Here is a 20,864-nt window from a genome sequence, read left to right as displayed (position 1 = left end):
GGGACGATCGAGACAAACGGTTACAAAAGCAACAACACAGCCAGGCTATTTTTATAACCTTTTCTCTATTGAATTATTCATGTCGGTGTTTCTGTTGTTTTTATAGATGGGATGTACAAAAAATTGTCATGCATTTTATAGAAGAATTATAACATTACAAACATTGAGTGGATTTGATTATTATTTAGCTAAAATTCTCGGATTATTATAAACATTTTGATACTTTTTTTTTATTCTAATAATTACTATTTGAAGAAAAGCAATAAACTAAATAATTGCATGATTTAATGTCAAATCAGATTCTTAGCTGTGTCATCTATAAATGGTAAATATGACAAGCATACGCAATCACTTTTCGTCTGAAAATTCTCCCATAAATGGCTGTATATTTGAATCTAACAAAGACTTAAAAGCTTGCAAACAACCAATCTTTATCATCAAAACCCTCAAACCCTGATTCCTGAAACAAAAATGTTGAAAGAACAGCAAACATCTTCATCTTCATCTTCATCTTCATCTTCATCTTTCTTCCTGTTTCCAAACCCTAATCCTGTAATGCGATCTTTTAACATTCCCGAATCCATGATTCATCCTCAAGGAATCCACATCTGTTCGTTCTTGAACCCTAAACCTAATGCTGATGATAAATTAAAGCCGATGTCACCATTAGATGTCGACCCTTGTGCAGCTTCACGAACTGATGTCATCACATACACAAACACAAGTGATTTAACTCCATCTGAACATGTAAGTACTCACATTCCAAGTTCCATGTCATTTTGTCCTCTATTAAGAATTCAAGATCATGATTTTGCGAAAGTCCCTTCGCTTTCAGAGGGGACGACGACGGATTTGTACCTTCGACACCATAGTTCATGGTTGTAGGCCCCACCCCACTCTATTGTTTATTTGTTGTTATTTTCAACGAATAAAGTTTAGAAAGGTACAGTTGGATAATGGGTTTGCGTCATAACGATGAGTTTGTAAGTCTGATCAGTACTTTCTTTATGTTTCTTTTTTCAATTTCATAGATAATTAAGCATTACGATCTTGAATCAATTTAATATTTTTTTGTTACTCGATAAAATGAGAAAGGAAATCATTAGCGATATGTATTCAGGCAGGTGGAAGCTTCACTGAACCTCCAATGGCGCCCATGGCTTCCAATTCCCCTGCAAACTCGGAAACTGGTCCTCCTCAGATCGTGAATGATGTTGTAGAAACAAAGATAGAAAGCGGAAACTCGCAAAGCATCCGTTGTGAGATCTGTAAGGTATCTTGTAACTCTGAGGAAATGTTAAGGGAACACAAGGAAGGAAAGAAACATTTAAAGAATATACAAAAGCTCTCTGTTTCATCTCCGATCATCCAAGAAACGCCACCACTGGTTGCAGACGCTACTTCAGACCATGAAACCGATAAGAAGAAGAAGAAGGAAGATTTCTTACAAAATGTACCCTCAGTTGAATCTTTGTTTACTTGCACCATTCCTGATCTGGTATGCCATGATCGAAACATAGATACAGAGCATCTCCATGGTGAGAAACAAGAAACCCAGGTAAAAATTGAACAAAATTACTGTGTTAATTGAAGAATTACATCCCTTTTTGAAGATTGATTTATGAAAATTCGTTGAAATCAGGTGAACAATGGTACTCTGGTTCAGTCTTCCAACAATGGCACAGAGAAAGTGGAAGAAGAAGTTTGTAAAGTCACTTGTAACAGCGAACAGAAGCTTCAAGAACACAATCCAGGGAAAAATCACCTGAAAAACCTTAAAGATTCAGAAAAAATACAAACCCCACCATCGACCACGCCTATTGCTTCAATGGCGAAGACACCAGTTTCCAAGCATGTGGAAAAAGTTGAGGATTCAAAGGAAGTTAAGTTTCGATGGTGTGAAGTTTGTAAGATCGATTATAGCAGCGATACCTTCTACAGGCATCTGCGAGGGAGGAATCATAAGAGGAATCTTCAAGAATCAAAGAAAATGACGGGTTTGCCCTCGACCCATACTGATTCGGGGAAGTTGACCAAGGGCGAAGTTGTAAATCCAAACGAAGGAAGTTCTACACGATGTGAACTTTGTAAGGTTTGTTGCACTTCCTATGATGAGCTCAACAGGCACCTTTCAGGGAAGAAACACAAAAAAGCCGAATATAAAACTGGAAAGCGAATGAAAGGAGAAAGAATGTTGCAGGATATGATGAATGGAGAGGGTAAAGTTGTCATTTTGGAAAAGGGTAAAAGGAAAGCTAATGACTCATTAGCAAGTGAAGAGGATGGAGATGTAAAGAGGAAGAAGATGATGAAAGAAGGGGGAACAGCATCTGGTGCTTCGATAACTTGTGCAGTATGCAATGTGGGTTGGACTAGCGTGGTGGACTATATGGATCATCTTAAAGGACAAGAGCATTCTGCCATGGTTTTGAAACAAGTATGATAACATGCGTGCTATAGAGAAAGATATTAGTAATATAGCTTTTTGGAAAATAGGCTGTTGAAAAAAGTTCAAATGTTTAAGGGGTTAATGTCTAAATGGGTAACAAACTATTTTTTTATTTTACAAACAGTTGTTTAAAAAAATGATGTCAGAAGGTAAACTACTATAATGTTGTGTTGAGAAAATAACTTGTAAACACAATATTTTAGTTGCTTACGTTTGACACTAACTTTTATAAATAATGATGTTTTTTCAAAATACAAATAGTTCGTTACTTGTGATAATGATATCAACCCATAGTAGTTGTATATGTCACTAACTTATTGAAATTAAATGTTGTAAGATCCTTTCACCTACTAAAATAATTAAAAATAGATAGTGTATGGTATTATGAAATTAACCAAAAAATGAAATGTTTGATTTCATTGGAGTTAAAAAACTTTTGTTATTTTATCGGATATAATATAATATATTATTTTTGAATGAAAGTGATTTATTTTATTTTATTAGTTTTTATTGTTTTACTTGCTAAATCGCATCCTGATTGGTGGGGAAGTGTTTGATGCTTGCTTGGGCTTAAATTGATTTGAACAGTTTGAACAGATCGGTTTCATAGGATCAGTTTCTATGTAAAAGATTTGGTCCAACTCCCAAGGAAATAGTAGTACCCAGTCCCTACTCTCTATTCAACTTTTTATTTTATTTTATTTTACTTTATGCAAAATTCTTTTCCTCACAAAAATTTATATTTCAAAACTAGAAAAGTTTCGGACTTTTCATGACGACAAAATGTTTATGTCAGTTTTGAAAAAGCTTTTATTTAGAAAAGTTTTGAACCTTTTACAACGATAAAATGTTTTGGGAACAACAAAGTCTTCATCCCATCATCTTTGTAAAAATTTGAATGAAAATTTTAATTCCATTTAATATATTTATTTTAAGGAAAATGACATATGCGCCCTATAAACTTTTTAGGGTTAACTCTTTTAGTTACTTAACTTTTTAAGTGGCTTTATGAGGGAACAAACTCGTGGACTACCTGTCTTTTTAGTCCTCTTGACTTGCTATATAGCGGTTTGAGTGCCACATACCCAAAACTTGGGCCCCTCCCTTCTTCCTCCTGCCGAGCAACACCACCATAAACACCCATGTGTGAGTTGCTTCTACCCTCAAACATCAGATCGACCATGACGATGGCCAAATAGAAGTTGAAGGCCACCGGAAATCGACCTCCCCACCTCCTTCTGTCGGTCTTTGCAGTCTTCCCATCACCGATTTGCCTCTTTCCCCTTCGTATTCCTGCTGGTCGGACCGGAAGGCAACAATCTAGAGGTTACCAGAACAATCCCTACGGCTATTGCTATCGTTTTCAGTCTCTACAACGTCGATTTAAAAGCTTGATCTCCGGAAATCGGTTTTTGTCTCACCCTCCTGTTGGATTAGTGTCTAAGTCCATAACTATATTTTGTATGTACTTGACTCGATTTAGCATGGTCTATTTGGGTTGCACTTCACCGGAACAATTTGTACTTTTGAAAAGAGGATATGTATGATTTATTAATATATTATAAGTTATAATATATTAATATGAACTTTTTAGGGTTAACTCTTTTAGTCACTTAACTTTTTAAGTGACTTTATGAGGGAACAAACTCGTGGTCTACCTGTCTTTTTAGTCCTCTTGACTTGCTATAACCGGTTTGAGTGCCACATACCCAAAAACTCGGGCCCCTCCCTTCTTCCTCCTGCCGAGCAACACCACCATAAACACCCATGTGTGAGCTGCTTCTACCCTCAAACATCAGATCGACCATGACGATGGCCAAATCGAAGTTGAAGGCCACCGGAAATCGACCTCCCCACCTCCTTCTGTCGGTCTTTGCAGTCTTCCCATCACCGATCTGCCTCTTTCCCCTTCGTATTCCTGCTGGTCAGACCGGAAGGCAACAATCTAGAGGTCACCAGAACAATCCCTACGGCTATTGCTATAGTTTTCAGTCTCTACAACGTCGATTTAAAAGCTTGATCTCCGGAAATCGGTTTTTGTCTCACCCTCCTGTTGGATTAGTGTCTAAGTACATAACTATATTTGGTATGTACTTGACCCGATTTAGCATGGTCCATTTGTGTTGCACTTCACCGGAACAATTTGTACTTTTGAAAAGAGGATATGTATGATTTATTAATATATTATAAGTTATAATATATTAATATGAACTTTTTAGGGTTAACTCTTTTAGTCACTTAACTTTTTAAGTGGCTTTATGAGGGAACAAACTCGTGGTCTACCTGTATTTTTAGTCCTCTTGACTTGCTATAACCGGTTTGAGTGCCACATACCCAAAACTTGGGCCCCTCCCTTCTTCCTCCTGCCGAGTAACACCACCATAAACACCCATGTGTGAGTTGCTTCTACCCTCAAACATCAGATCGACCATGATGATGGCCAAATCGAAGTTGAAGGCCACCGGAAATCGACCTCCCCAACTCCTTCTGTCGGCCTTTGCAGTCTTCCCATCACCGATCTGCCTCTTTCCCCTTCGTATTCCTACTGATCGGACCGGAAGGCAACAATCTAGAGGTCACCAGAACAATCCCTACGGCTATTGCTATCGTTTTCAGTCTCTACAACGTCGATTTAAAAGCTTGATCTCCAGAAATCGGTTTTTGTCTCAACCTCCTATTGGATTAGTGTCTAAGTCCATAACTATATTTGGTATGTACTTGACCTGATTTAGCATGGTCCATTTGGGTTGCACTTCACCGGAACAATTTGTACTTTTGAAAAGAGGATATGTATGATTTATTAATATATTATAAGTTATAATATATTAATATGAAATCATATTATTTAATATGTATTGATCAAGAGTTAATTTGGAATTAATTTTGTGGTCAAAGGAGACTAATTAAATATATAGGGATTGATTGTGTAAATCATTCATTCTTATAATGTGGACTAATGATCCATGATTCCTTATGTTGGGCTTAACCCATGTGGTGACCTATGGATACTCCATGGAGGTTAAAACCCATGGATCATGAGGAATGTGGAAAGTCATGCACATTAGGGTTTACATGGTGTAACCCTAATGTAACCACACTATATAAGAAGCCCTTTGGTTCAAGAAATTGGCACCCTAGTGTATTGACAAGGAGAGACCAATTTTTGTGAGCATTGTAGTTCTCTTCCAAGTTTCCAAAGTGTTGTTGGTGATTTGTGATTCCATTTGAGACATCCACACTATTGGTGCTAAGTTCTTAAACGCCAAAAGCTTCAAGGTTATCAAGCCACAAGAAAAGGTATGTTATTTAACTAGTTTTATTACCCAAGTATCAAAGATTTGTATGCTAGTTAGGGTAATACCTTGGAAACTTCAAGTTTGCATGTATAATAGTGAAAACATAGATCCAAGGTATTTAGGGTTGCATGAACACCTTAGAAGTGTTAGTATGCTCAAAACCCAACAGTGGTATCAGACCCTAGGGTTGTTTTCAATTATACTTGATGCTACTTGCTTGAAAATGTTTTAAAAATCGATTTTCTGTTGTTTTGGACAGTGGACTCGTCGAGTCCACTGGGGGGCTCGCCGAGTCCAAGCACAAATTCATCCAACTCGCCGAGTTGGTTCATACACTCGACGAGTTGGTGCCCCAGAATGCAGTTTTTCGAGTTTTTTGGCCTGTTTTGGATTAGAATCATTACCACAAAATGTTTTTGTTCATAAAATTTGATTTTGTTGTTATGGTAATGATGATTCTCTTCCAATTAATAGATAGTTGTCAAAGTTTCAAGACTTGTATTACTTTATATGATTAGGCTAATTTCTTAAAATTTGTTTGATATGAATTATCTTAATTTATGAGTTTGTTTTTGATCAATAGAAAGTTGTATGATGATAGTTATTGTTCAAAGTTTGATCTAAAATGTTCTTGATATGAGTTTTGTAACTTGTCCTCAAGTTACATGAAAAGTCTCATTCAAAAATTTTAAAACTCATAAAGTTCCATAGGTTATGAAAATGAAGAGTCTTATTTTCTTAAATGTTTTTAAAGTCTTCCATAACTTGTCCTCAAGTTATGGAACTTGAAGAGTTTTTTCATTAAACCACTTTAAACTCATAAGTTATGGAATCCAAAAGTTTTTGAAAAGTTCAAAACTTGCCCTCAAGTTTTGGAATTTGTAAATGTAAAAGTCTAACTTTTGAAACATTTAATTCGAAACCCTAGAATTTTAAAGTTTAAAATTCTACCCTTATACTATTATAATATTATAGGTTCAATATTTATATATATATGTATAAGAACAAAGTCAGTCTTACCGTTAGTAGGCCTCATTCACGAAGCCGGTCTATAAGGGGGTATAAGGTTACTGCCTATAAAATGGCAGTTTAATGGGTGTTCACTCTCACCCACCGCTTCCTTGACTGGTGGAGGGTCGTTAGCCGAACGGGTTTGACAGGACATTTAAAATTCTCATTAAAAGTATAATGAAATACTAAGTAACTAAACAGTTATAAATTCCCAATCTTAGTTACTTAGGAAAATGTGATATCTATGGGCCCTTCGATGATTTAGTGATGACAACCCTAAGCGCTCGGCCGAGCCTGGACTGATTTGATTTGTTTAATTAGTCGGTCGTCATAAATCGGAAATCGGGAAACAACAAATGGACAGAGAGAATGATCATAATCTATGTGTCAGTTCATATGATATCTTGTAGAATGGAGGAATATATGATCCCTTATCTAATGGACGCGTCATTGACTAGGTCAGAGTTCGACGGCGGCTTTTCAGAGCTACGATTGCTAGTCGGGATTTTGGAGTTGTACTTGCAATAACAGTTATTAGACTTATCCAAGTGGGAGACTGTTGGATTAGTGTCTAAGTCTATAACTATATTTGGTATGTATTTGACCCGATTTAGCATGGTCCATTTGGGTTGCACTTCACCAAAACAATTTGGACTTTTGAGAAGAGGATATGTATGATTTATTAATATATTATAATTTATACTATATTAATATGAAATCATATTATTTAATTAGTATTGATCAAGAGTTAATTTGGAATTAATTTTGTGGTCATAGGAGACTAATTAAATATATAGGGATTGATTGTGTAAATCATTCATTCTTATAATGTGGGCTAATGATCCATGATTCCTTATGTTGGGCTTAACGCATGTGGTGACCTATGGATACTCCATGGAGGTTAAAACCCATGGATCATGAGGAATGTGGAAAGTCATGCACATTAGGGTTTACATGGTGTAACCCTAATGTAACCACACTATATAAGAAGCCCTTTGGTTCAAGAAAATGGCACCCTAGTGTATTGACAAGGAAAGGCTGATTTTTGTGAGCATTCTAGTTCTCTTCCAAGTGTCCAAAGTGTTGGTGGTGATTTGTGATTCCATTTGAGCCATCCACACTATTGGTGCTAAGTTCTTAAAGACCAAAAGCTTCAAGGTTATCAAGCCACAAGAAAAGGTATGTTATCTAACTAGTTTTATTACCCAAGTATCAAAGCTTTTATGCTAGTTAGGGTAATACCTTGGAAACTTCAAGTTTGCATGTATAATAGTGAAAACATAGATCCAAGGTATTTAGGTGTAACGCTCGTAGATCCGGGCTAGTCAATTTAGAGACAATGAGCATCAAAAAATGAGTTTATGATGGAAGGTTATTTAGAAGGAGTAATCTTAACCAAGTTGTAGTATATGTTACAAGGGTTCCGTACATATAAAGAACGCCGAAATCCGAGTTATAACGAAGAAGTTATGACACGTCGAAGTTTTACGGCAAAACCGGCATGGCACCGGGAGACGTAAATAGTGAATTTACGATAGAGGAGTTTTTAGCCTTAGTAATCTAAAAAAATTTGTAGTATACGTTAAACTGACAACATACAAAAAAAAGAACGCCCAAATCTGACTTCGTATGAGGAAGTTATGAATTTTCTAAGATTTGGCATAGCAGTGCACGGCCTGAAACTCGAATTTTAGTTCGAGCGGTTTTTGGCTTATGCGATCTAAATGAGAGTTGAAGATCTCATTAATAGGAACTCAACGGTAAAAAGACAGACGAAAACGGAGTCCGTATGTAGAAGTTACGAATTTTACGCGGACATTTAACAATATAATCTCCTCATACTGTTAACTTTAAAATCGGTCGAGAATTAGCCGACAGAGTCAAAAGTAAAGTTGTAGATATTATTTTTACCTACGCGTGGATATAAAGAAAGTCGAAAACGGAGCTCGTATGTGAAAGTTAGGGGGTTTAGAAGTCGGTAGGGTGCTGCTGCAAAAGGGTGACGTGGCACAATCTTTGCCATTGCTTTCTCCCCAAGGCTTGCCACTAGATGGTGACATGTGGCACCAACTTTAGCCATACTTCACCCTATAAATACAACCTCTGCCACCCTCATTTCTTCACACCTCCACACTTCTCTCTCTACTCTCTCTCTAAACCTCCCAAAACTCCCCTAGCGCTAGAAGAAAGCCCCGGAGCGCTTGACGGCTCCGAGAAGAAGAGCTTTCGGCTCGGAAGTTCTGCCCCTGCAGAGCACGACTTCTAGCCAAACCCCCTCGTAGGTAAGATACGCCTACCTAATATTTAATATAGCTTTTACTTAAATATGGTAACGTTATTAGGACCTTATAATAATTATTTGAGCTATTATTATGGGTTATATAAGTGTCGTTATAATATATTTTTAACCACTCGCGGTACGGGGAATCCGGTTTGAAGGGCCGCCTGGGTTGTTGGATTTCAAAAGTGCTATATGCCAAAATGATCCTGCCCTCCGGTGTTTTATGTCTGGCCCCTGTCTATACATAGTGGTTGGAAAATATTGTTTAAACGCTTATATAATAATAATAATAATAATAATAATAATAATAATAATAATAATAATAATAATAATAATAAGACTAATAATTAGTCACGGTAAATATTAGACTAAAATCTAGTGGTAATAATACTAGGTTTCGTCGAAGGAAATTATTTTGGGTTTAGGTCATTTTTGGTCACTTAACTTTTGGTTTTGTGCTCATTTGGTCACTTAACTCTTTTTAAGTTTTAAAAGGTCATTAAACTTTTGGTTTTGTGCTCATTTAGTCACTTAACTTTTGGTTTGGTCACATTTAGTCACCTAACTTTTAAAATTGCGCTCATTTAGTCACTAAACTTTTAAAAAAAAATTTAAAAGTTTAGTGACTAAGTGAGCACAATTTTAAAAGTTAGGTGACTAAATGAGTACAAATGTAAAAGTTAAGTGACTAAATGTGACCAAACCAAAAGTTAAGTGACTAAATGAGCACAAAATCAAAAGTTTAATGACCTTTTAAAACTTAAAAATAGTTAAGTGACCAAATGAGCACAAAACCAAAGGTTAAGTGACCAAAAATGACCTAAACCCAATTATTTTAAAGTAAACGAAGCGTTGTCCGAGTACTGAGTCACCACCTTATCAAGTGAGTGCATAGTTACTTTCATCTTACACATAGATATGAAGTATTTTATATAAATTACGTGCTATGTGTGCATATAACCCGTATACTTGCTATCTATGCTGGATGAATGATTTTATACATGTTTTAAATAATTTAAACTGTATATGTATTTTATATCTACGAATATGTTGGGTAAAACATGGGTAGATGAATGATGAGAGATGAAAGATGATATGAGTGAACATTGGCAGCTATAGACTTAGTGCCTAATAAATAACATCGGCACCTATGGACTTAGTGCCTATTGGATAAACGTCGGTAGCTATGGACTTAGTAACTGATAGATAAACGTGGGTAGCTATGGACTTAGTACCTATTAGATGAACACTGGTAGCTATGGATTTAGTACCCGATAAATGAAATTTAGCAGCTATGGATTTAGTGCTTTACGAATGAGCATTGGCAGCTATGGACTTAGTGCCTGTCTTATAAACCCTGGAAGCAAGGGAGTTCGGAATGAATGAATGCAGGATAGATGACTCTTAGGGTAGACCCTGAAGAGTGAGGAAGATAATGGGGATGGGTAATTGGGTTGATTGTTTGATGTTTAAACATAATAATTATATTATTGTGGGTTGAAAACCCTATGTACTCACCAGGTTTCCCAACCTGACCCATTCAAGCTTATTTGAATCACAGGTGCCGATACGAAGTTACATTACACTGAGAGATTAAAGATGTGTAGATCACTAGTGTAAATGAATCTAAGTTCTGTTTATGCTTATGTTTCTGTATTGACAATGACATCCCAAATGTTTTAAAATGAATAAAAATACATTTCTACGGAAATGCTTTGATAACGTATTTATCATGTTTTACTGGGAACAAATTCCGCAACATTTTTATCAAAAGAAGTACTCTGATTTTTATAAAGCATAAACAAAATCGGTCTTTTCTAGCCGTGAAAATGGGGATGTCACAGTTGGTATCAGAGCATTAGTTTAAGCGAACTAGGAATATGGATTTATTTCTAGACTTAAACTTAGAATGCTAAGCGATGATCGTGAGGAGTGTGTCTAATAAAATTTAGGTAATACACTTAAATAGACACAAGCACTAGCTAATTTAGGGAAAATCTAACATGCTTTTATGTGCTAAAAGATTTATGATGCTTTATGATGCTAAATGTATGATCGGATCTATGGTCTGTTTCCGACCGGATCTGGAAATTTTATGTGTTCAGATTTCTAAACGTTTAAATATGGTATTAGAACTGGCATGTAACTTTTCGGAGTAATAAGGAGGATTACGCGTCTAAACCTTCTCTATCTATATTCTCGTCTCGATGCACTAAACGCATGCTTCCATGAAAAAAGCATCATGGTGAAGGCTCGTAGAGAATTGAGTAAATGGAGGAAATTAAATGGCTTATGATAGTGAATGACACCTATCAGGAGGTATCGTAAGAGTGCTATCTTGCCTTTAGAATATGTCTGATAAAATAATAGTACGTTTAGAGGAGTACGGTACGTCTAAAGTACACCTTCGATTGGTGGGATGATGGAACGATTGGTGTAATTTCAGAAGTTGTCCCATCGTGTGGCGTTTCCATCACCAACCGAGTTAAAACAGAATTGATGATTGAAGATACGCATGGAAGAAGTCCTAGTAGAGTCTAGGGAAAATTTTATGATTATTTGGACACATTTGTATGTGTTAAAATTGTTTTTGTGATAGTAACTTGGAAAACTGAGAGACAATACTTGGGACGAGTATGAGTAGGTGTGAATGGTAGTAGAGGCCTATACTACCGGAAGCACATGACTCACACTTGGATCAGGGAAAGTCACAAGGTTACCATGGAGCTAGTAATTGATTCTGTTTTATTCGGGTATGTCGTTACCATCGTTTCGGTAATGACTAAGAAAATGATTGTTATTCCGACCCTAGTGGTCATATCAAATTGAGTCCGACTACGATGAGTATGTTACGAGGTTCAGAGAACCAAGTTCGATGTTGCATCTGACTTAAGCCGGAAGATTGAAATAAAAGATAATCAAAGCGATCAGTAGAGGTATCGCGATAGTTGCTTGTAGCTAGAAATGATACCTTTTAAGACGTGATTAGTGTTGGATTAGTGTCTAAGCCCATAACTATATTTGGTATGTACTTGACCCGGTTATGCATGGTCCTTTTGGGTTGCCTTCACCAAAGCAACTTGACGAGGTAATTTAAAGAAAGAGAGAGGACATTATAGTATATTAATATATTATAAGAATAATATATTAAAGGAGAAATTATATTTATTTAATTAGTATTAGTCATAAATTAATTAGGAATTAATTTGGTGACTAAAAGAGATTAATTAAACAAAGGGGCATAAACTGTCAAATGTGTGATAGTTGAGTTTTGGGCTGGGAAACCTAATGGACTAAGGGGGAACAAAATTATGATGAAGGATCATCATATTTTCGTCCAAGGCCCTATTCCAGAAGGTTCCTTGGGCTGCTTGGTCATTAAGCTGTCCATTAGGGTTTAGACTGAAACCCTAGCAGCCTATAGTATAAATAAGACCCATAGGCTTCAATTTTCGGCCACTTGCTTCCCAAGAGAAACCCTAGGCCGAAATTAAGCATCCTCCCTCCTCTCTCATAATTGCCTTCTTGCTTGTGGTGTTTGTAAGCCATTAGAGGAGTTACAATTGTGACTCTAAGCTCCAAGAAAGAAGATTCAAGCTTCCATTGAAGAGGTAAACATCTAGATCTGATGTTATATGTTAATTTCGAAATTATGTATGCTAGATTAGGGTTTGTAAGTATTGGATTCATTGCATGTACAATAGAGAAACCTAGATCCAAGCAAAAGGGTTTGTATGAGCACATATGATTGTTCTTATGTCTAAAACCTATCAGTGGTATCAGAGCCATGATTGGTTTCTGTTGTATGGATGCTTTGTGTGTTTAACATGCTGAAAATCATTTTTTTGGCTTCTGTTCGACTGGACTCGGCGAGTCAGCCCAACTCGGCGAGTCCATGAGTGACTCGGCGAGTCGGATCGTCAGACAGAGGCAATATCGGGATTTCTTGCTGTTTTTGCTATGGAATAGTTACCTAATCTGCTCTTACTGATAAAATTTGAATTTTAATGATTTTGTGAGACTATCCTTGCCAAAAACAAAAGATTTTTTTCCAATTGATTAGATAATAAATTCCTTATATGATTAAAATTGATTATTTGAATTAATTGGGTAACTTATCTTGCAAGAAATTGAATTAGGTCAAATATAGATAATCACTAAATTAATTGTTTGATTTATATTATTTGTTATTTGATCCCTTGTGTTTTGAAAAGTTCAAAACTTGCCCTCAATTTTTGAAATTTAATTTTTGATTAAAAGTTTAATTTTGAAAAATTTTAAATTTCAACCAATAGAATTTTACAAGTTTAAAATTCAATCTTATACTTTATCTATTACAAGATTAATATATATATATATATATATATATATATATGTGTGTGTGTGTGTGTGTGTGTATAAGAATAAGCTAGTCTTATCGCTAGTAGGCCTCATTCACGAAGCCAGTCTATAAGGTGGGTATAAGGTTGCTGCCTATAAAATGGCGCTTAATGGGTGTACACTCACACCCACCGCTTGCTTGACTGGTGGAGGGTCGTTAGCCGAACGGATAGGATAGAGCACTTAATTCCTCATTATAAGTATAATGAATATTGCAAAGTAACTACAATGTTTTTCAAATTCCCAATCTTAGTTACTTTAGGGTAAAATGTGAAAATTGATGCTATTCCATGGAATTACACTTTGTACCCTTGTCAAACGTTAGTGGAGCGTGCGTGGCTAACCGACACACTAATTTGGGATTGACATTGGTGGCGAAGGGTGGCTCGATGTTTATCATAGATCAATGGAGCGTGCGTGGCTAACCAGCACATTGATTAGGTGATAGAGACATTGAGTGCACTATGTTGATTCGCATGGTTATTCACAACTTGTTTGCGATCCTCGGCATCCCAGTCGCAAATTTGAAGTGCATATCGAGATTTAAACATGCCATTGAAATGTTCAATGAATCTCAAAAGAAATCTAGGAATTTTCAAATACATTTAAAACTTAATCTCTTTTCATTTTTCATGGTGAAATTTAGTGAATCGTCATTCACTTACCTTCAAATTATTTACTTTTAGATTACGACATCCCTTTTCTAAGTTGTAAATAATGTTGTTGGATCCTAGCCCTAATTTCTCATTTGGGTGTTTAATTGGGGATTCATTTCTAATAAAACTTTGTTTCTTTCTATTTCAGATGTCTAACGCAAACGCAAACAACAACGCTTTTGGGTCATTCTCGCTGATGAACCTATGTCAAAAGGTGACATTTGATGGGTCAAATTTCAATGAGTGGATGAGATACATTCGCATGATAACTCGCTACAAGGACAAAGAATATGTCCTCGATGAGAAACTGGAAAAGATCAACCCAGAAGTTGCTACTCCTGAAGAAATGGCCGCCTTTGAGGCCCACGAGCGTGATGCTACGAAAGTTCATTGCATCATGCTGGCCACCATGAACCTCGAACTCCAAAAGTCCTATGAGGACATGTATCCATATGAGATGCATCAAGATTTGCTGGACAGGTACCACCAAAGTGCGAGGCAAGAGCGCTATGAGATCATTACCAACATGATCACCGCTAGGATGGGGAGTGGAGAATCTCTAACCGCCCATTTGCAAAGGATGCAAAGGTATGTTGATCGTCTTCTCAAATTTAATGTTAAGTTTTGTGACAACCCGAAATTTCTATTCTATACAACCATTCACTTCAATAGGAGTCAAAACTGTTTCTGCTAATTTTCAAGCTTTTTGGAATAAGTTTGAGTATTTTAAGATTAGTACTTCAGGAGATAACAGGAGAGAGGATGCCCTAGGGTTTATTGTGCAACAATATTATTCCAAAACTCCAAGAGTTTGGAGTTTATGGCCTAAACAAAGGTGTTTACGGCCGTAAAACCTAAAAGAGGGTATAAATATGACACTTAGTCATTATTTATCATTTTTCACAAGTTCAAGATCCAAAACTCAATTCTCTCTCAAGTATCATCGACTTTTCTTCTTGATCTTCAACATTGTAAGTGTTTCTAGCCCTAAAAATTTGATATCTTACTTAATCTAGTGATCTAACATGATTCCATCCGTGAAATCATTCCAAAAGTGTAGATCTTCAAGTTTCACCAAGAACACCAAGAACACACACTAGTGTTCTTGGACTTTTAGCACCTTTTCAAGCTTCTACCTAGTAAGTACTTCTATCCTAGAGTATTATAGAGCTTGTTACACTTCTAAACATCAATAAAACACCCAAGAAACCAAGGATCAAGGGTGTTTACGGTCCAAGATGTTCTTGGACCGTAAACCCCAAAAAGGGTGCCAAAGTGTGCCCTAGTCCCTTCTAAGCCTTGGAAACTAGCCTAGATCCATTCCTTGATGTGCTTAGTACTTGAAAACATCATAAAACCATAAACCATTTGGGTTTACGGCCGTAAACCCAAAGGGAAATGGTCCAAGGACCGTAAACTCCTAAAAGGAGTGAAATGGTGCCCTAATATCTTCCTAAGGCTTAAACATGAAGTAGGAATGCTTCTTGTGATCTTTAAGGCTTCAAAACACAAAAGGGTCAAAGAAACATGAGTTTACGGCTGTAAACTCATGGGTTTACGACCGTAAACTCAATGAGTTATGGTCACAAAACCATAAACTCCAATAAAGGGTTCCCTTGAACCCTAAACTCAATAGCAATGTCCTACAACACTTAGATGCAATCCTTAGGACTTATAGCACTTAAATAAGGTGTTTTACATGTCCTAGGATGTCTTAACTTTGTTAATTAGTTGTTTAAAGACTAATTGGATACATATATGTTATATTATATGTTAACTAGGATCATCGTGTGTGTACAAGTCTTCACTTGACACCTAGCATCCTATACATTTCGTTCATCCAAACCACTCACTACAGGTGAGTTCATACCCCTTAATTAACCTTTTAAATGTTTTTAAATGTTCTTAAATGCTTTTATGGGGGGGGGGGGATACAAGTTGAACTATTATAGTTATTATATCAATCACATGTGATTAATAACTACCAAACAAGTGGATTTCTTACTTTTCAAACTGTGTTATCAAACTGTTTTACTTCAAACTGTTTTACAAACTCTTTTACATATTAAATACTTTTATTAAACTCTTTTAACTTATATTCTGTGTATCTATATGGATATAATTATATAAGTAGAATTGAAAGGACTTAGGACTGATATCTTACCTTACTTCCTGTTCCTTGTTTGGTTGTGGACTTAGGGTATTCGGGTTATTTGTCCGAAGGTCGTTTGAATCCTAGTTATATATCATGTATATGTGTATAGATATAAAATGTTACTTCTTTCATTCAGTTGAATGCCTTTGGGTAGCAAAGGTATACAAACATGTTCATATACACAAACAACATTACTAGTAAACTATAATAGGTATAGTTTAGGAAGATACTATTACTAGAACAATGAAACATACAATGAGTCAGTTCATTCATGAGTAATACATAGTGATGAGAAACAAACATAATACATAGTGATGAGAAACAAACATAATACATAGTGGTGAGAAACAAACATAATACATAGTGATGAGAAACAAACATAATACAAAGTGATGAGAAACAAAACATACAGGCTAGACAGAGAAAGAACACACAATACAGCTAGCACATACATATACATATACATATACATATACATTAATTACAGTTATGTGAGCCACTTAACGGGGGCATGGCACTACCTGTCATGACCCGTTTTGTATCCAGAATCTCCTTAAGTGGAAAGTGTATGAGTTTGTGTATAGATCTATACTGGATTGACTATCCTACACCTTGTTGCTCGCTACAGTGGGACTTGCAAGTCTACGGGTGCCAAACGTCATTTCTTACGACGTCTTACATCGTCGTTTTTCTATAGAGTCGGTAGCAGGATACAGGCCGATCACATGGTACTTTAAATAACAATTGGTTTAAAGTAATTAGTACAACAGTAGTTACTTAATACAACACTACAGTACTATTTCATTTTCCCTTTACATTTATTTTGTGATATTCACACAATAAACAATAATCTAAAAACTACATTTTTGGTTAATGGTAGTCAGATTTGGGAAAATACACACTCTTACAAGAGACACACACACAGATACTAGATGCCTTGGTAGAAGGCTACTTTTTGTAGGAAACATAGGGTTTTCTAGGAGAGTTCAAACAATTACAAACTTTTACAAAACTTATACATTACAGACTTACAAACACTTTTATACAAACACAGACATTAATATACTTATGATCTCACCAGCTTTAAAGCTGATAAACTCTTTCAAAATAACTTGTATTCTCAGGTCACCAGTAGACAGGTACCGGTGCCAGGTTTTGAGAAGACGGAGCTCGTTCAAGACTCATCTTTTATTTTTGATGTATATTTTGGTGTCTATATAACTTGACAGAACACACTTGTATGAAATTATATTATTAATGCAATGGATGATGTTGTTGCTTGTTTACTACTTTGCATTGTTGTGATACTGAACATGACGTCCTCCACCCCCGAACGTTTCCGCCGTTCCGGTTTTGGGGTGTGACAAGTTTGATGAGGATTTGGCTATCGACATCATCCTCCACTCCTTGTCTTCCTGCTACAACCAGTTCTGAATGACCTACCATATAAACTTCAAGGGCTCCTGAGGACTGCTGAGAGCAACCTCAAGGACAAATCTATTGCATCATCCTCTACTGTAGCTGCTCTTGTGTTGGCAATTGGCCAAGGAAAGGGTAAAAAGAGGAAGGCTCCTTCTAAGAGCCACCAAAAGGGTAAAATCCAAGATGGTTCCTCTTCTAGTGGGACCAAAGCAGGTTCTGTTAAGCCCTCTTCTGACCCCAAGGAAGCAGAGTGCTTCTACTGCCACCAGAAGGGCCACTGGAAACGAAGCTGCCCTAAATATCTGCAAGATATTAAGGATGGGAAGATAAAGCCCACCTTTGCAGGTATGTATTCAATTAAATCTAATAACTCATCACTTGCTACTTCATGGGTCCTTGATACTGGATGTGGTTTCCATATTTGTTCTGATTTGCAGGGGCTAAGAAAAAGTAGGGAAGTGGAGCATGGGAGAATAAACTTGGTCATGGGAAACAAGAAGTCGTCACCAGTAACCAAGATCGGAGTTTATTCTTTAGTGTTGAGTAATGGGTTAGGACTAGATTTAAATAATTATTGCTATTCGCCAGATATGGCAAGGAACATCATTTCTTTTCATGGATTATATAGACAAGGTTTCAGATATTCATTTGATAATAGCAATGGTTCTATTAATGTTTATTTGAATGATGTTTTTTTTATTTCAATGCATTACCTTGTAATGGGATTTATGAATCTGTGTTGATTGTAGATAATTTAGGAAATGATGTCTTGAATATTGATTCGTCCAATAGTTTGGACAAAGCATGCTTGTGGCATTGTCGCCTTGGCCATGTTAACAAGAAACGCATAGCCCAACTCTAAAAGGATGGAGTCTTGGAGTCATTCGACCTTAGGGACGATGACATGTGTGAATCTTGTTTACTTGGGAAGATGACCAAGTCACCCTTTACTGGTACATGTGAAAGGGGTGAGGGTGTATTGGATCTCATACATACTGATGTATGTGGACCCTTTAGATCCACCACAAGGTATGCTTGTCGCTTCTACGTGACTTTTACAGATGATTATAGCAGATATGGATATATCTACTTAATCAAGCAAAAGTTAGAAACCTTTGAAAAGTTCAAAGAGTTTAAGAATGAAGTAGAGAATCAGTTGGGCAGGAAAATCAAGATGCTTCGATCTGATCGAGGGGGAGAGTACCTAAGTCTTGAGTTTCACGACTATCTACAAGAATGCGAAATAGTTTCACAATTGACGCCTCCTAGAACGCCACAATTGAATGGTGTGGCTGAGAGACGTAATCGAACCTTGTTGGACATGGTTCGTTCTATGATGAGTCGTGCTTCGTTATCAATCTCATTCTGGGGGTATGCCTTAGAGACTGCCGCCCATATCCTTAACTTAGTTCCCACCAAGAAGGTTGCCAAAACACCTCACGAGATGCGGACAGGGAAAGGACCCTCGTTAGCACATATCAAGGTTTGGGGTTGTGAAGCTTTCGTAAGACGAGAGACTCACGACAAGCTAGAACCTCGTAGTGAGAAGTGTTATTTCATCGGCTATCCATAGAAGTCTTTTGGCTATCTCTTCTATAGACCAAGTGACAATGTTGTCTTTGTTGCTAGGAGAGGGGTTTTCAGAGAGAGAGAACTCATAAGTCAAGGAGACAGTGGGAGTCAGATTGAACTTGAAGAGCTTCAAGAGTCAGGAGATGAAGGAACCTCTGACACTGACGTTCAACCTGAGGAGGAAACTCCTGTTGAACCAATTGACCAGTCCTTACCTCTTAGACGTTCAAGTAGAGTTATTGTTCCACCCCAGTTTTATGGTTTCCATATTACTACTGAAGGGGATACGTTTATTAGTGATACTACACTAATAAATCTGGATGCACCTAATAGCTACAAGGAAGCCATGGCAGGCCCAGAGTCTGCTAAATGGAAAGAGGCAATGGACAGCGAGATTCAGTCCATGTATGACAACCAAGTTTGGAATTTGGTTGATAATGTACCAGGTCGTAAGACAGTCGGGTGCAAGTGGATCTTCAAGAAGAAGATGGACATGGATAGGAAAGTGCACACTTATAAAGCGCGATTGGTCGCGAACGGCTTTACTCAAACTCCTGGAGTTGACTATGATGAGACCTTCTCACCGGTTGCTAAGATAAAGTCTATTAGGGTAATGCTCGCAATAGCTGCGTTTCATGACTATGAAATATGGCAGATGGACGTTAAAACTGCTTTCCTTAATGGGAAGTTGGCTGAGGATGTTTACATGAATCAGCCAGAGGGTTTTGTCGATGCGAAGCATTCCAATAGAGTGTGCAAGCTTGAGAAATCCATTTATGGATTAAAGCAAGCGTCTCGCAGATGGAATCTTTGTTTTGACGAGAAGGTCAAAGAGTTTGGTTTTCTGCATAGCGAAGATGAGTCATGTGTGTATGTCAAGGCCAGTGGGAGTATAGTGAGCTTCCTCGTATTGTATGTCGATGACATACTACTCATAGGAAACGACATCCTAACCTTGCAGGAGGTCAAGTCCTGGCTTGGGAAGTGTTTCGCTATGAAGGACCTCGGAGAGGCTGCGTATATTCTGGGAATAAGGATAGTGAGAGACAAAAGTAAGAAACTGATAGGACTCAGTCAGGATACATACTTGGAAAAGGTACTAAAGCGTTTTAGTATGGAAAATTCCAAGAAAGGGGAGTTGCCAATTCAGTGCAATACCAAACTGAGTAAGACTCAGAGCCCGAGTACAGAGGCAGAGATAGCTGATATGAGCCGAGTACCTTACGCTTCCGCAGTTGGCTCGATTATGTACGCTATGACTGTAGTGACAAAGAACATGGTTTGGCATGCGGAATTAAAGTTTGCACAATGAACATGGTGATTTGGGTGTTCAAGAGATGTATTGAATATGTATTGTGTTACAAAAAGGGACATAGATCTACATCTACATAAATAACACACACTCACACACTCACTTTTACATCTCTCAAGCACACCTCTACAAGTGGTATGAACCCACTATTTATAGAGGTGTTTACATGTCTCTCTCTCACTCTCTAATACTCATTAGTCAAAAGGCTAATGCACCACATGCAAGTGGGTCTACACAAGTCAACCCATTACAAAGTCATACAAGAAGAACTTTGCACCCCAACATTCTCCCCCTCAAAGTTAGGAATGGATGACCCACTTCAAATCTTCC

General features: G+C 37.0%; 1 protein-coding gene across 1 annotated transcript; it reads left to right on the top strand.

The window, feature by feature from the left end:
• The first annotated feature begins 436 nt into the window (after nt 1-436).
• On the top strand, nt 437-2,712 carry LOC145168818 (uncharacterized). The gene is made up of 3 exons (XM_079087497.1): nt 437-747; nt 1,121-1,558; nt 1,643-2,712. The coding sequence occupies exons 1-3, from the start codon at nt 472-474 to the stop codon at nt 2,441-2,443; spliced, it is 1,515 nt and encodes a 504-aa protein (XP_078943623.1). The 5' UTR covers nt 437-471; the 3' UTR covers nt 2,444-2,712.
• The last annotated feature ends 18,152 nt before the right edge of the window (nt 2,713-20,864 follow it).

This window comes from Lactuca virosa, chromosome 4 (genome assembly GCF_052849685.1).
Source record: "Lactuca virosa cultivar CGN04683 chromosome 4, Lactuca_virosa_CGN04683_v6, whole genome shotgun sequence".
NCBI classification, from domain to species: domain Eukaryota; kingdom Viridiplantae; phylum Streptophyta; class Magnoliopsida; order Asterales; family Asteraceae; genus Lactuca; species Lactuca virosa.
The sequence above is the reverse complement of the archived record's forward strand: the minus strand, read 5'-3'. Positions and strand labels throughout refer to the sequence as shown.

Excerpts from the sequence above, each read along its gene's own strand:
- LOC145168818 (XM_079087497.1), top strand. The coding sequence starts at position 472 with ATGTTGAAAGAACAGCAAACATCTTCATCTTCATCTTCATCTTCATCT. Across the intron at positions 748-1,120 it reads ATTTAACTCCATCTGAACAT|GCAGGTGGAAGCTTCACTGA; the intron begins GTAAGTACTCAC and ends ATATGTATTCAG. Across the intron at positions 1,559-1,642 it reads GTGAGAAACAAGAAACCCAG|GTGAACAATGGTACTCTGGT; the intron begins GTAAAAATTGAA and ends CGTTGAAATCAG.